The sequence below is a fragment of the Sorghum bicolor genome, chromosome 4 (assembly GCF_000003195.3).
Source record: "Sorghum bicolor cultivar BTx623 chromosome 4, Sorghum_bicolor_NCBIv3, whole genome shotgun sequence".
Taxonomy (NCBI): Eukaryota; Viridiplantae; Streptophyta; class Magnoliopsida; order Poales; family Poaceae; genus Sorghum; species Sorghum bicolor.
The window spans coordinates 54,430,620-54,447,069 of record NC_012873.2 but is presented as its reverse complement, the minus strand read 5'-3'; the positions used below and the strand labels follow the sequence as shown (position 1 = coordinate 54,447,069).

The window sequence follows — 16,450 nt, the reverse complement described above, 5'->3', positions numbered from 1 at the left end:
AGTTTCTTTTTACTAAGATATCTTTTATCATTATGACTCCACAATGAGAGCACAACAATAGAAATATAAATTTCAAGTGCAAATTTAGCTTTCAGATGAATTTATGAGAGAAAGGGACACCATAATTAACAAATACTGATACATGTATTGAACTGAAAATTAGCCAAGACCAAGTAAAAATGTTTTCTTGTTCAGTAAATGAATATGAGTCTACTTTAGCTATCACGACCTTATTTGGTAAGACTCCTCTAGAGCCACAATTCCTATTGTTTTGGTGGAGCCATAATTCCCAAACGGGCTCCTCTTTTTTTAAAAAAAAAAAAGGCTCCAAACAGCTCGTACTAAGGGGGTGTTTGGTATTGCTCCACAAACTCCCACATGAAGCAGCTCCACAAAAAATTAGAGTTTGTGGAGTACCTCTTTAGGTGCTCTCACAAATTCACCCTTTTTTTCGAACTGAGTACGTGGAGCTGAAACCGTTTGGCTAAAACACGTGAAGTGGATCAGTCTCAAACATCCTCTAAACCATTTTGTAGGGCTCATCCGCAGGAGTAGGATCCTATCAAATGGGCCTTGGTTGTGCCAACCAACTAGCTTATTGCGCACTATCACTCTATGAAAAATAAAAATTCAGTGGCTTATAAGTTATATCCCACTACGGTTGTCACTGTGTAGTGACTGACTGTTGACAATATTACAGCGGCTAGGGAGTTACTCCTGCTAATTATGTGTTCCTACTAGAATCTAGTTTTGGACTCATCAATTATATTTTCAAAAGTCCCACGCTAAAAAAACGGTCTTTGAATTTAGTAGCCTTTCCTAAACTTCTTTTTTTAAAAACGTGAACCACCAGATTTATTGGCAAACAAAGCCGTAGCTCGATCCGGCCTGATAGACTGCCAGGCCAGGCCTAGTAGTGAGGATCCAGGATGTAATACTGTCCGGCCCAGCCCGCCCCGAGATATGTTCACTCCACAAGACGAACACACTGGACGGAGCAGAGGAGAGCAGTCGAGTAGTCGACGCCTTCGCCGCTTCGGTGACGGGATCGACAGCCGACAGCTGGGTGACGGTTTGCCCCGGGAACGGGGCGCGGCTGCATCGGCAAGCAGTTCGGCAGCGACGGGGGCGCGGGGCGGGCGCCTTGCTGCCTTGCTGGGTGGAGTAGCGAGGGTTGGAAGCAGTAGTCGCGGCCGCGGAGCACAACGAGAAGGCGGTGGCATCCAGCAGGTATGTATCTCCTGCAGTCTGCGGAGGCAGACCACCACTGATTTTTGGTAAATAATTGCTCCACTGTCGTGCGTTTCGTTTCGTAGATGTACGAGCAATAGCTTGGAACCTTGGTCGCTTGGGAATGAGCAAATAAGTAACTATCATCGGATACCCTCTACCAAAACTTGTTTCGTCGCGTGCTATCTGATTGCTTTTGGTAGCATGTGCGTCGAATCGTGAGCAACAGTATTCATTGTTTGGTCGAGAAATTGGTTCGAATGCCATGGTGTATGATTGGCTGACTCTGGTTCTGGAGTAGATTAGCAGGGACCTGGTTGCTGGATACCTTTAGTTCTTGATTTCGTTGCTATCATCGTGGATTTATGGCTAAGTTTTTGGGTGCTCATGCTGGCTCTAACATCAGGTAAACCATTTCCTCGACAAGAAAACAATGTTCCCTGACCTAGTGGTTATTTTGTGGTGATTTCTACCTCAAATTTCTGTATTGTGTCATATGTGTGTGTGCATGTAAACTTGAAGTGGGGTTCTGATTAATTTGGGAACGAGGTGATATTGGTGTTTAATGTCCTTGTTGTTTTTGTCTTGTTAACACCCTCCTTGATTTTCCGAAGTCATACCTGCAAAGGTCTAATGATTTCAATGTGAAATTTGTACCCATTATGCATTTGAGTCAGCCCGTTTCCTCAGATTTTTTTACAAAAATGTCTAATTTGAGAGACCGCATGTACCAGTGAACCTATTGTTTGTCCTATTCCATGGGGTACATTGTGCCGTCATTCATAAGATACCTGCAAACCTAATTTTTGCCTTCTTGGGGGTTTGGCACCTAGTGATTGATCATCTATATTGTGAGGGGGTTATACTGAGTCCCTCAAAGATGCCATGCAGACTATCTGGCCGCTTTTGAAACACTGGCTCCTTGACAGAGGAGGCTAATGTGTCCCTCAGAAGTTTAATGACTCATAGGAACCTGTTCACTCTATTGGATTTGGACATGATGATTGAGTAGCTTGATATCTGATAACATATGTTCATTTGATTTAGATGTGAGGTGTAGTTACTCTCTTTTTTTCGCAAACTTTTTAACGGCTGTGCAATTTCTACTATGCAGCCACCAAGCCACATGAGTTCTGATTTAGATAATCACACACTAATTTTGTAACCTTGTTTGTGCAATCTTTTTAAGGTTGTGGAACTTTTATTCTGCAGTAAGCTTTAGATTTAAATTGTGATGCAATTTCTATTTAGCAAGCTATATGAGTTCCAATCAGTATATGATTAATTAATTATACACCTTTTTTTAAGAACGTGCATGGGCATATGTTTAATTTAGATGGAAGCAGAGAGAACAAGTGATTGTCCACCGTGCCCATCTGAACAATGTGTTGGCAGTAGTTACAGTATGTGATTACACAAGGATGGACACAAAGCAACCCAGAACAAAATAATAGAACAATGAGGACATCAGCCCAGTACTGTAATTATACACTAATTATATATTAATTTTTTCATTTGACAATGCAGTAAATAGATACAGAAATTTAATTGATCCATTGTATCAAATGGGTGCAAATACATAGAATGAGATGGCATTAGATGCTAAAGAATAGAAAGTGTAATGATTTTCTCAAATAGTTAATAGATGGCCTTTTATGGTGGCAAACAGCTAAATGAGCTAAACCGTTAATTTATTGGTTGATAAAATACCAGAACTTTTTACCTTAGGTGTTTTTGTACCATCATGGCCTATCATGCTGTTTTGTGTAGTGAAGTTTGGAAATGACAAACTGTTTAGCATATCCAAATCCAGTCACATACTATGCTGTTTCAACTGTTCAAGATAGTTTTATTTTTATTCTATGTTATTCAAGTATATGTATATCCATCCATTCATATGCTATGGGTCCTCTTCTACCGCACCATTGCAGGCACCATCAGAAAACTATATGGCTTTGCAACCTTGGAGCAATAATGGCCATAGAAATTCCCCTTCCAATTCATTAGCTGGAGGAGTTCCTGGACCCATGCATCTGCTCCCTTCCCAGGAGGAGCTTGCAGTTCGTTGTGAAGAAATTCGTAGAATTGCTGCTGATAATACTCTTGTGCTAGAGGATATTCTGGGCCTTAGGCAAGAATTAGCCGTCATTGAAGACGATATCATGCTTACCAAACAAACCATTCCCAGACTTCGTCTTGATAATGAAATGGAATACAGGGATATTATCCAGGGAGGCATGCAATTAGAGGAACAGATGCGTGCTCTTAAACCTATCAAGGCAGAAGTGTTGCTCCTAAGTTCTGAAAAGATGGAGTTGGAAGCTTTGTGCAAAGAGCTATCTGTGAAGGTCCAGTCATTGTACAGGGAGCTGGAGCAGATCCGATCCGAGAACAAGCAGATACCTGCTATAAGAGAAGGGCTGCATGATATACAAGAGGAGATTTTGAGAGCCAGGTTTGTGTTTTGTGATTTTATGTACAGTGCATTGATGTGAAAAATGTCTCCATAGTGTTATGCTTTGTTATTCTCTATTACTTAAGCAGGTTGCATTGTGTTCTGCACGTTATTAAGAATTAAAATTATCAATAATTTCTGTTTTGTTTGTCTTTCTAAATGTACCAAGGTTTGTAGATACTAATAATGTTCCACATGGCTAAAGTTCATTTCCAGGATGGAGTATGAGCATGAGAAACACGCAAAAATCAAGCTTCTTGAACAGAATCAGGCTATAGAGAGAGATCTTATCAACATAAAGATGGAAGCACAGAGATTGCTGTCAGAGCTGGAGAAGAGAAGGTCTGGTGTGTTCAAGCATCATGCGTTTGGCTCATACTATAACAGATAGAGCATGTCACTTGCCAACGCATCCTCCAACTGATAGATGGGCGTCACAACACAAAGTGTAGCTAAGGGTTTGGCGTCTACCAGAAAAGTTAGTCGAAACCAGGACCAAATGTGTTTCAGTCTTTTGTATGATCAGCTGACCAAATAATTTGTGAAAAAATTGCTATTGCTATATCTCAATATTAAGTATTCCCTCCTTTCCGAACTATAAAACGTCTTGGCGTTTCTAGATGTATTTCTTTTACTGAGTATTTAGACATAGTGTATATCTAAGTGCATAGCAAAAGCAATACATCTAAAAAGGCCAAAACTTCTTATAACTTGAAATACAGAGAGTACAAACCAAGTCTTCTCGCTGAGCCACATCAGCAACAAATTCATATTAACCCTAGTACGACCTAGAATTCTAGGTCGATTAGTTAGCCGACAATCATGCTTTTTTTTCATTTTGTCAAATCCAGTTCTTCGACAAATTCAGTTTTTTTCCTCTTAAGTGGATAGTTTTATATGAAAATACGAAAGGTTAACTAATTGTATTTACTGAACCTCTTTATTATCTTATCATGGTTACTTTGTTTATTAACAAGTGATACTGCAAGCAGAACACTGTTTATTGGTGCTGGAAAAGCAGAAACTGCAGCAGGCCGTGGCCCATTATTAACAGATCACATTTAGAGCAATTTTGATTTAAGATTTGGTTAAGAGCAAATTGGACGGCCTGAATTGTAAACAGATTACATTTAGAGAAAATTTGATTTAAGATTTGGCTAAGGTGCACCTGGCCCTGCTAGCACTGCAACAGTTGGACGATACACAAGGGTCCCAGTGGCAAGCCACCATGGTGAACCTTCCCCCACAAAAAATAAATTTAATACTCCCTCCGTCCCTGAAAGCTGCAATTTCTAGAGTTGTCTAAGTCAATTTTTTAAAACTTTGACCAAATTTATAAAAAAAAACACTAAGATTTATAGTGCCAAATTAATACTATTAGATTTATCACTGAATATATTTTCATAAGATACTCATTTTATGTTATACATATTGATGCTCTTTTCTATAAAGTTGGTCAAAGTTAAACAAGTTTGACTGACACGGATTTTAGGAATTGAAGCTTTCAGGGACGGAGGGAGTATCAAAGTGGACGCCGGGGAGGGAGGCAAGGCAAAGAGTATAGTGCCGGGAGGCAAGGACGCCCGTAGCGGGTAATGGGAAAAGGAATTTGTTAGGCTAATAGAAGTAAGTAGTTTAATAGGAGAAATTTGTTAGGCCAACAAAAATAGATAGTCTAGTGGAGTGTTTTTTTTGGGGGGGGGGGGGGGGGGGGGGTGTTTGCCTCCACTGCTGGTGATGCTCAAGACGATGCCTCAGTCTCGGGAGCATATGCCTCTTCTGCGCGCGTGCTGCAAAAATATTACAAGAGCAAAAGGCTGAGATGTGTTTAAAAAATCACAGATAAGCTGCTTTCATAGAAGATCGATTGCATAACTAGCCACGGGTGGTACGTTGCTCAGATCGGGTGAATAAAACTTAGCGTTGGTAAACATTGTTTCACAACTAAACCACCTGTTCTAGACCATCTAAGTCCAAAGATTTGCTTTGCGCCGTCAAATAGGACAAAGTATGGCCCAGCTCCAAACTAGGCCCAGAGCCAGAAAATGAAGGAAAACAACTTTGCTTTGATTTGGTTGGGGCGCGCCAGGCCCTGCCAGCAGTGCGCAACGGCTGGGCGACGCTCGAGGGCCCCAGTAGCAAGCCACTGTAGCGAACCCTCCCCCACAAAAAATAAATTTAATATCAAAATGAGCACATGGCCCACATATCAGATATTAAACTGATAAGAACAGATACTACACTTGATCTTAGCCAAAAGGCCGAGAAAGGTATGCATTGGCTTGCTGCCCTTGGTCTCCTTATGTAGCGAGTCCGCGCGCTCGCTTCTGCTTTGGCTGGGCGAGGTGGGACTAAACGGGTGAACAAGCTGCAGCCTGCAGGTCTGCCGTCTGCGTCTGTCGAGGTCGAGCAAGGCAGCGAGCGCTCTGGCAAATATTGTAATGGGCTATGGCCCAACGCAGGTGCCATCTTCTCCTTGCTTGAGGCCCACCCGTGGGATAGAACGCTGAAGCGCAACACACTGGATACGTCTTCCTTTTCTTTTTTTTTCCTGATTGATTATTATTATCTCCTTTTTCTTCTTTGCTTGTGACAGCCATGTAAAATTTGCAATGCAATTTGTGTAATAAAACTTAAATGCTTCTCTCAAATGGTTGATCATGGCCTTGCTTTATTTTTTTTAATTAAAGGTATAAAACACGCTGATGAGGAGCTGGATTGCGGCGTGCTTCGAGCAACACAAGGGCTGGCAATAGCTTGAAGACTCAAATCTATATAAGGGGAACACGTTAAAATCAACAACAGGAAACAGACGAATATAGAGAGGAAGATTCAAATCTACAATTATACAAAGTGACACGAATGTTAAAAATAATAAATAAAGGCATCCTCAACCAATTGTAGCTTGACGCCACCTGCCAAGCAGCTGGGTGCCTGACTGCCTGTAAGCCATTCTAGCACAGCAGACAGCACAATGGGACTCCAATTCCAGCTACCAGAAGCACAATACAACCTATATCGACCAAACAAGAACCCGGAGCACAAGTCCGATTCACCAGTTGCATACTGAAATGTAGGCACATAGATCATCTTTACTGCCCATTTCCGAACTCACCCTTGGGATCCTCTTTGATTTTTTTTTCGGTGCCTTCCTCCTGTAGCAAAGCAATTTGAATCTGAATATTCAGGGATTGGCTCCACAAAACAATAGGATGTTAGTGAAAATACCAAGATGACGGAAGTCCACAGGGTTAAGCTGAATGATTCCTCGCTCAGAGTATCCAGCTCCAAGATGGCCTCATCAAAAGCATTACACAAACATATATAGTAGAATTAAGAGACCAAGACCGAGAGTACGGCCCTACTATGCCAGAAAAGGGCTGAGTTTGAGATGCTGAGGCCTTGGATAGATCAAGGGCAAGAAAGAAAAGGAGGGTCCACTTATGAAATGTTTATGTGAAATTTTTTTGGATTTCGCTACTGTAGCATTTTCGTTTGTTTGTGGCAAATATTATCTAATCATAGACTAACTAGGGTCAAAAGATTCGTCTCGCAATTTACAGGCAAACTGTGTAATTAGTTTTTATTTTCGTCTATACTTAATGCTTCATGCATGTGCCGCAGGATTCGATGTGACGGGGAATCTTGAAAACTTTTTGGTTTTTTGGGTGACTTTTTGGTTTTTTGGGTGAACCACTGAACCGAGAAAATTAACTCCACCAGAAGAAATGTAAGGTTACTATCCTAAAGATTCCCGAACTGTAGAAGGAACATGTGTTTTGCTTAAGCTTGCTGTTTTTTATCATCACTTGTCACTTAGAGTAATCTACATTTTTTGTTTATTAAGAACCTTAGAATTATTATTTAGTTGATCATAATGCCTTATCACTATCTTCAATTCTTCATCAGCAGTTTAGATATTCAATTAACCTTCAGTTGCTTACACAAGTTTATAAAAAATACTAATATGTTGTACTAGTTACAAGTTATAGATAAAGCCAGGTTATTAGACTAACAGTTGTCTGAACTGTGAAATGCATAATAAAATCAGTTCATATTTTCACACAGCTCGCATTCAGATCATATTTTCATAAGGATCGCAGAAAAAGAAAAAAAAATACAGTATACAGTTCATGTAATGGATCTAGAAAACAAACCTGATTGGTGAAATTGTAAGCACGGTCAGGAGAGTTGAGAAGTTGAGCACCAGCCCAAGCCTAATAGGATGATGGGGACCAACTCTGCCAGAGCAATATCATGAAACATTTAACAGAAAAGGAATTAGCAACACATTACATTGAATGATAAATTGGACATATGAAAAGGTTAATCCCTAGCCAACAAAATTTAACATGAGAACTGTGAAATGAAGGACAATCAAATTACCTGAGCAGCTTTGTATGCCACCATGGTGTTCTCCGCTGCATCCTTCTTAGATCCAGTTTTAAACTCCACATGCTACCTGATACACCTGGATTCAACCTAAAAGATACAGCAGTGCAGCAAAACAGAATTTACAGGAAACTGAAATGCCGATAGTATTATCATAATAGTATAATACCTGTACACTGTACTAGTCACCCTTCATCATTGGTAGAAGACCTTGGACTTTGGAGTTGTAGATGATGGGGCAAGGTGGAATCAAAGAGCTTGAGGACAGACCTTGCTGGATGCAACTTCAATCTTGCTACAGTAGTCCTTGATGAGAGTGACATGGTCCTCATTGCCATGGCCTTCTTCCTTCTGCTCAACGGACAATATGATGCACCAAGAGGCACATTGGGCTCCAATGACATTCTTGTGGGCAACTGACAGAAGGTTGCTCTGCTCCACAGTAAGCTCCTCAGAATCAACTTTCTCAGTCACCTTCTCCATGAACTCATCTCTTGATACTCTCAGCCTGCTCTGCAAGCTTAGCCATGTGAAACTTTTTCCTCACGGGAAAGCTCACCAGGCAGCGACACCATCACTGTGTATAGTTTCTACCAGTCCACCAAAGGTCAACTGGAATTTCAAGGGAAAAGAAAACAGATTTACCTAAACAGTGAAACAATTTTGTTTACTTTATCCTACAAAAATCACAGATTTACCTAAATAAATATAAATGATTGGGAAAGAAGATCAAAATTTGGATGCATGATGTGAGAAAGAAAAATACCAAAGCGACGGATGGATCCAACTGACATGAAGTACATGAACCCACAAACAAAACAACTGTGCCAAACATGCATGAATTATATTTAAATTTTCAGTTTAAGAAAATCATATTTCGTCCAAATAAACATTGGCAATCAGTATACAGCCGTTGCGTCATATACATCATGCAGACACAGGAATAAACTGAATTTTAGTTACACAAATCAACATCTCAGCTATTCCTCACATTGATTAAGATATTATAAGCTAAAACACCATGGCACAACAGCACAAAGAGCATGATGCATCTCTCTTGGCACATCACATATATGTCATGGAAACTTTACACATTAGCCGATCATGTGTAATTTAGGTACAACACACAGACTTGGTAGTCATCCAATACACCATTGCATTCCATTCCATCCAATCTCATTAGCTTAAATTTGCCTCCCTATTAGTACATCCGCACCTATCTGCATACTCTTCTCTGCCCACCAATCCAAGTGACTTATTTTACTCCCACAAATGCAGTGAAGAACCACAATCTAATTGCCTGACATTACATAAGCAGCTAGTGGTGATGCTGCATGGGAGGTAGTCTCCTATTTTTCATAAACTTGATCAGTGATCACCCACATTGGCCACCTCCATTCTTATCTCTATCTTTATCCTTGTCCTTAGGAGGAGGTGGTGGAGGAGCATTAGGCATATTCAGAAAGAACGAGGTCGAGAGCAGAGACAGTGAGACTTGGACCTGATCCCGGCCCATCCTCACCGGCAACTGCCGCCTCTGCTGCTGCCCAGGCGGCGGCGCTCCAGCAGCACGCTGCTGGACCGGCCGGATGTACATCTCGTGCAGGCGCCGGAAGCCGCCGAGCGAAAGCACGACGGTGCGAAGCATCTGCTCGGAGGACCCAGTGTAGGCCCAATCCCGCACGCACGCCGCCTCCCACAGCCGCTCGTCCCGCGCCAGCACGCGCCACCCGCGGCTCACGCACGCCGCGGCCGCCAGCGTCCGGGCCTCCGCCCGCATCAGCACCTCGAACACCAGGTCCTCCCCGAGATCCGGCACCCTCATCACCTGCTCGCCCCCTCCGGACTCGGGACCTGGCGGCGGCGGCGGCGCCGGATCGCCCACTCTTGCTTCCTGCGGCAACAGCGGCGCCAGCGGAGCCTGCGTGGACGAAGACGAGCACTCGCCCGCCACGCTGGAGCCTGGGGGCGGCTCCTCCGTCCGCTGCTTCTTACTCGGCTCGCCCGAGGGCGAGCCGCCAACGCCCGTGGCAGCGGGCGGCGGGGGCCGGGGGTCGTCGCCACCGCCTGACGAATCGGAGCGGCACTTCATGGCCGGCGATTCGGCGCAGCCCCTTGCTCGTGGATCAGCCGCTGCTTGCGAGGAGGAGCGGATGAGCCTGCGTGAAGCAGTGCGGTTTGGCTCAGCTTGAGAGCTTTTTAACAAGCAACCTTTTAGCAGCTTAAGCTTTTTTGCCACTTCTTGGAGAAGCACCTTACTCTCAGTCTCACCAGAGCTCGGCGGTCGGCATGCAACGCCACGCCACGCCCGCGCGATCTCCTGGAGCTCGACACCCGCGGCTTAGCTTGCGCCCTCTCCGTAGCCTCCTCCTTCCTTCCCGAACGGCGCCAGCGCGGAGGTCTCGCGGCGGGTGTCTCTCGATCCGGACGGCGGCGCGCGATCTGTCGCGGCAGCACGTCGATCCGGGACGGCGCCGCGTGGATCCGGGCGGTGGCGGAGTCGATTTGGGTGGGGAAGGTCAGGGAGTGCGGCAGCGCCTATCCGGGGACGGGCGGGGATGTGAGAGGCGTGAGGCGTCGGTGGTTGCACTGGTTGGAGAAGCTCCTTGCCCCCGAGCTTTTGGCTTGAATTTCCTGTTTTTTTTTTAACGATGACGTTACCCGTGCATTGCAACGGACGGCCAAAATTTCTAACACAAATTTCAAAGTAACAAGACGAACACCGGAACACGAAAAAAACATTCTTCAAGTTCTCATGAACGATGAAAGAAGCCACCAATTTCCTTCACAACGTAGTCAAATTCAATGCATGAAGTTATGAAGGCCTGTTTACATACTAGAGCTAAAAATTATCCCACCTTACAAAAATAGACTAAACATGAGCTCCAACAACTCACTAAATCAACTTGGTATTCTTATAAACTTGGTAAAAATACAAAAAATCATCTCCAACAACTCCCTAAATCTACTTGGTATTTATTCCAACTCGCTAAACATCGTCGCCGCGCGAGTATACATCCGCACTCCCTATCCTCGCGTATCGCTGCTGCAATCTCCCTCGTCAACTTTGTCATCCACCACATGAACACCAGCGGGCTGCAGCGAACTCGCAGAGACGGAGGCCTGCTGGCTTCTGAACTTGCCGAGCTTCACAGGAACACCAGCGAGCTGCAGCGAACTCGCTGAGGCGGAGGCGGTCGTCGTCCGCGAACTCGCAGAGGCACACCGCGCAGTCGCCCCCGTACGCGTCGCCGGGATCCTGCGGCGCCGGGCGGAGCAGGAACCGAACGAGGAGGTGCAGCAGGCGACCATGAGCGGAGGCGACCAAACGTCCGGCACGGGGGAGCAGCCAGGGGCGGAGGACTCGGTAGGGCAAGGTAGGGCGCTCGCCCTACCTTGGCTCCGCCGCGGATGCCCACCCCAAGTTGAACGGACCGCCATGGATTCCAAGTTGAAGGTCTCGATGGCCACCGCTGCTACTATTGAGAACTATGAACGATGAGTCTGAGGAAGATGACTGAAGTACTGAACCGCTACTTTCATTAGTTGGCCTTTAGCCCTTTTAGCTAGCACGTCATTTTCTACGGCAAGATGACGTCCATTTGCCTTCCGCCGCCGGCCACTGGCACTCCAAATTCCTATCGTTGGATAGCGTCTCCCCTGTTCGAGTTCGTCAATTCGCTTCAAGGTCTCGATCTCTCGGATGCGGTGCGGGTAGGGGCAGCAACAGCAAGCCGATGATCACCAACTTTGAGACAAAGCCTTTAGTATTGACAGTTCGCATCCTGGAGGAAAGAAAGTGGGTTCCATCTGTCATCCTCTATTTTTACCAAGTGAGAATAGTAATTTGTTGGAGACACATCTTTTTTCCCTTGCCAATTAAATTAGCAACTTGCTATAACCTAAGATTTAGCAAGTGAATTTTACAAAGTTGTTGGAGATGCTCTAATGAACTTTAACCACCAACTAGTCCTTAATAGCTTTTATTAACCCATAATTAGCTCACTTTTAGAGTTTCTATTTTGTATTAAAAAGACAGGGGCTAATTGTTAGCTCCATTGATCTAAACATCCCTTTCAGTCGTCCTCAGTCTATTAATGTAGCATAATTTCATCGATTCATTATCATGCAAAAGAAATTGGATTGATAAATCACAGATCCTTATATTTAGGCCTGATTTTTTTCACGGATCCCAGCCGTGTGGAGTGGTGGCTAAGACTAGCATAATATCTCTACAACTAAAAATTATGAAGAGGACCCATCTAGCGGAAAAAAATTGCGTGGACTCTGGGTCCATCGCGTCCATGATGAGCCCCCTCTATCGATGCGTGACGCGTGGTGTGTCCTGTAATCCGGCCAGCACGAGAGGCGCACGTTGTGGGCTCCCTCGGCTCGCGTTCATGCGGCTCCACGGTCCACCGTGGCTTTTCGGCTCTGGACGTGAGTGCGGCTGCTTAGGCCTTGTTTAGTCCATTTTTTTTTAGAAATCGGCACTGTAGCAATTTTATTTGTATTTGATAAATATTATCCAATTATGGACTAATTAGGTTTAAAAGATTTGTCTCGTCAATTCCGATCAAACTGTGTGATTAGTTTTTATTTTTATCTATATTTAATACTCCATGCATGTGTCTAAAGATTCGATGTGACGGGGAATCTAAAAATTTTGCAAAATTTTTTGGAAACTAAACAAGGCCTTAGTAGTTTATCAAGTACTCCATGTGTCCCTAAATAACTATCTCTGTCTCTAAATAGCTATCGATTTATATTTTTAAAGACATAACTTTAATTATATATATATTAAAAAATATTAATATTTATGGTATATAATTATTATTATTAGAAACATTTTAAAATCTAGTATTTAATAAACTTGTGTCACATAACAATAATTAAATAGAAACGGAGGGAGTACATCATCTAATCAGGTACTGCTAGTTTGTTATCCACCTTGTGCAATTGGTACTTTCTTCGTCCCAAGAAGAGTGTCGTTTTAGGTTTTCGTACCATAAGTTTGACTCAATTTGTAGAAAATATGTATAATATTTGTATCTCTAAATAATTTTGTTAAAAAATTAGACTTAAAGATCTTTCTAATAATACTAATTATGTACTATAAATATTAATATTTTTACTATATATTTAGTTAAAGTTATTTTCTAGAAACGAAAATGATATTTATTTTGAGACCGAGAGAGTACTAGTTTGGATTCTATTCGGCTTGAGACCTGACTTGGAGGAGCCGAGCCTCTAGCCGGCCTTGCATGTGATGATGTGAATACGAGCTGCCGAGAGGAGGTTAGGTATAGTTGCTGTTTGATTAGAAGTCGCACCACGCGTCATGCATCGGGAGAGGGGGCTCATTGTGGACGCAATGGACCCTGAGTCCACGCAATTTTCTTCCCATCTACCACACATCCAGGTGAAGCCACAACTCCCATTTTTACTATACCATGATAGACTGTCCTATCAACTTAGGCCCCACTCACCCATGCATGCAAAATTGTTTTAGTGAATTAAAAAAGTCATAACTGGTAAACCGAAAATATAAATTAAATTTCGATTGCACCATTAAATTTCTTATAACAAATCCTTTAAAACAAGATCACACATGGATATATTTAGATAAAATTTTATTGATGAATATTTATGTCTACAACTAAAAAATATAGAGAGAACCCGTTCACAACTCTTATTTCTTTGGTAGTATTTTTTACTGCGCGATGACACGTTATCCCATCAACCTAGGCCCCACTCAACTATACATGCAAAATTGTTTTAGCGAATTAAAAAAATCATAACTCATAAACCAAAGATATAAATTAAATTCCGATTGCACCATTAAATTTCTTATAACAAATCCTTCAAAACAAAATCACACATGGATATATTTAGATAAATTTTATTAATAAATATTTATCTTATAAAGATAAAATATTTTCTTTTATTAAGTAGAGACAATATTCTAGGTTCAACAGACAATGTTCTGTCTTTGTAAAAAATATTAGCGATTTAGAAGAATAGTATTTTGGTTTTAGGTTTATGAGACTGATATTACAATATACATAAAAATACATAAATACATGATATAGATAAAAATAATAATAAAAATCTAGAGTAAAAAGCATAAGAAAAAAATAAAAACACAAAATGGAGAAAAATTTCAAATAATATCAAAGGGTGACTTTTCAAATATCGTAAATATATTTATAGAACATTAACATCACTAAATACATCATAGAACATCATTAAATATATTATAGACATTACATCTATTATAGATTACATATATACTAAGTGAACACCATAAGAAACATCATAGAACATCACATGTATACTACTTAAACATGACATAACACAACATAGAACACTAAATATATACTACATAAACATCGCATATATACAGAAAAAAAATAAAAAATAGAATTACTAAGAAGAAAAATATAAAAACAAACATGATTAACAAATGATAAAAAGTGCATAGAGCAAATAAAATAAATAAATAATTTAAATAAGGATAAAAAGAAGATTAAAAGGAATTAAAATATAAAATAAGAACGAAAAAACATAGAAAACCTAAAAAGAAAAAAGAAAAACAAATAGAAGCAAGGAAGAACAATAAAACTAAAACCAAAAGAAAAAGAAAATAAAAGGTAAAATTAAAACAAGAAAAGAATAAGAAAAGGATAGGAAATAAAATAAAATCGAAAAACGAAAACTGAAAAGAAATGAAAAAGAAGAATATAGACAGAAAAAAATAACAATGAAGAAACATAGAGTATGTGGATTTTAAAACCCGTAACAACGTACGGGCATTAACCTAATTGAGTGAAATGTAGCATTTGGTGATGTTCTTTGCTTCACTTGATCTCCCCATATATTGACAGAGGCAAGTGGGGCAATGGTTCAGGGCCGAAATTTACACTGGTTTGTTACAAGCCAGGCCTGCAATCACTGATTTGTTAATTGGAGTATTGGCCCACGTTAAGGCCTATTTTTGTATCTTGGATAACAGATTACTAGATTAGATAATCTAAAAATTTGCATTATAATCATAGAATTCATTGATCTTCATCATGATTTTTCAAAATAGAAGGTATGATTCTGGACATGAAAAGCATATAACAAGAAAAAAATATATTAGAAGCTGCAGCTCAAACTCAAAGGGCTCTAGCTACATATGTTGTGAAAAGAGTCTCAGTTACTTCTCGAAATTTCAGAGCCACATCATGCATTTTGTTCGAGGTCCTCCAAATTGTAGGTACGATCCTAGCTAAAATTAGTCAAAATTAGCTCTAGTGTATCCAAATATAAGGGTTAATAGACGGGCTATTTTTAAAAAAAATGATTAACTTTATAGAAAAGAATAGTAACATATATCACATAAAATGAACACCTTATGAAATTATATTCTATGACAAATTTAATGATACTAATTTGATACCGTAGATCTTAACGCTTTTATTTTTAGAAAATTTAGTTAAAATTTAAAAAAATCAATTTAAGATAAATCTACAAATCTATTTATTCAGGGTAGAGGAAGTATTAAGGTCAGTTTTAATAAAGTTTTATTAGAGTTTGTTAGATATTAAATATGCTGATTTGATATCGTATTAATAAAGAGAGATGATAAAAGTTTTATGGGAGTAAAGAGAATTTCATCAGGATGAAACTCTTTTGCATTGTTTCTCAAATATGTATGTATTTTGATCAGTAAAATATGTATGAAAACTGGGTCATGAAACCCCATTGGAGATGGTCTATCTTGAAAAGATAGTACTTCCTCCATCCCAATTTGTAAGTTATTCCAAAAATTTTGAAGTGTCAAAGTATCTCAACTTTGACTAAAATTATAGAAAAAAATTATAAAGTTTTATGACATCAAATAGATATATAATATAAAAATATAATTAATAAATAATCTAATAATATTAAATTAATATTATAAATGTTGTTATCTTATTATATAAATTTAGTTAAACTTGAGATGGTTTGATTTGGGATGGAGTGAGTACGGTCTATTTTCGAGGATGTGCGGAAGGCGCGGGCTTTTGATTTGAAGGCGGGTGAAAGGAGATGTCACGAAGCTGGAGCGCAATAATCACACATTCACACGGACCTCTCGTGTGCTAGTGCTACAGCCGTTTAGTGCAGCCGTGCAGGTGAACCGGCAGGAAACGCCCATCATCATTTCAACTCGGAAACATTTGCATTGCCGTTGGAAGTGGAACGCTGGATCCAGCGCAGCAAATTGCCAACGCCGAAGCAGCCACTCGACAATTCCGTCGCATCCAAAGGCCAAAGCAGCTGCCCGCATCCTGCCAGAAGCCCAGAACCCTCAGCCTCCCAGGCCCCAGCCGCACCGCCGGACGC

At 41.0% G+C, this 16,450-nt stretch overlaps 2 protein-coding genes across 7 annotated transcripts; one reads left to right on the top strand and one right to left on the bottom strand.

Annotated features, from left to right (window-relative positions):
• Positions 963–4,283, top strand: LOC8070559. Of its 2 annotated transcripts, none has more exons than XM_002454020.2 (3): positions 963–1,230; positions 3,162–3,685; positions 3,902–4,283. In XM_002454020.2, the coding sequence occupies exons 1-3, from the start codon at positions 964–966 to the stop codon at positions 4,074–4,076; spliced, it is 966 nt and encodes a 321-aa protein (XP_002454065.2). In that variant the 5' UTR covers position 963; the 3' UTR covers positions 4,077–4,283. The 2 variants fall into 2 exon arrangements, with proteins under 2 accessions (XP_002454065.2, XP_021314228.1); XM_021458553.1 differs by having other exon boundaries at positions 3,891–4,283.
• On the bottom strand, positions 6,481–10,744 carry LOC8055404 (F-box protein GID2). 5 transcript variants are annotated; one of them, XM_021460533.1, is made up of 5 exons: positions 10,349–10,744; positions 8,247–10,236; positions 8,072–8,167; positions 6,914–7,926; positions 6,481–6,840 (listed from the first exon to the last, which is right to left on the bottom strand). In XM_021460533.1, the coding sequence occupies exons 1-2, from the start codon at positions 10,366–10,368 to the stop codon at positions 9,453–9,455; spliced, it is 804 nt and encodes a 267-aa protein (XP_021316208.1). In that variant the 5' UTR covers positions 10,369–10,744; the 3' UTR covers positions 6,481–6,840; positions 6,914–7,926; positions 8,072–8,167; positions 8,247–9,452. The 5 variants fall into 5 exon arrangements, with proteins under 5 accessions (XP_021316208.1, XP_021316207.1, XP_021316209.1 ...); XM_021460532.1 differs by having other exon boundaries at positions 8,072–8,156; XM_021460534.1 differs by having other exon boundaries at positions 8,072–10,236; positions 10,332–10,744.

What these genes read in the sequence shown, in the direction of transcription:
- LOC8070559 (XM_002454020.2), top strand. Translation starts at nt 964, where the DNA reads ATGTTCACTCCACAAGACGAACACACTGGACGGAGCAGAGGAGAGCAG. An exon ending in AAGGCGGTGGCATCCAGCAG is followed by an intron (nt 1,231 to 3,161) that starts GTATGTATCTCC and finishes GCACCATTGCAG; the next exon opens with GCACCATCAGAAAACTATAT. An exon ending in GAGGAGATTTTGAGAGCCAG is followed by an intron (nt 3,686 to 3,901) that starts GTTTGTGTTTTG and finishes GTTCATTTCCAG; the next exon opens with GATGGAGTATGAGCATGAGA.
- LOC8055404 (XM_021460531.1), bottom strand. Translation starts at nt 10,368, where the DNA reads ATGCCGACCGCCGAGCTCTG. An exon ending in ATGCCGACCGCCGAGCTCTG is followed by an intron (nt 10,237 to 10,348) that starts GTGAGACTGAGA and finishes TGCTTCACGCAG; the next exon opens with GCTCATCCGCTCCTCCTCGC.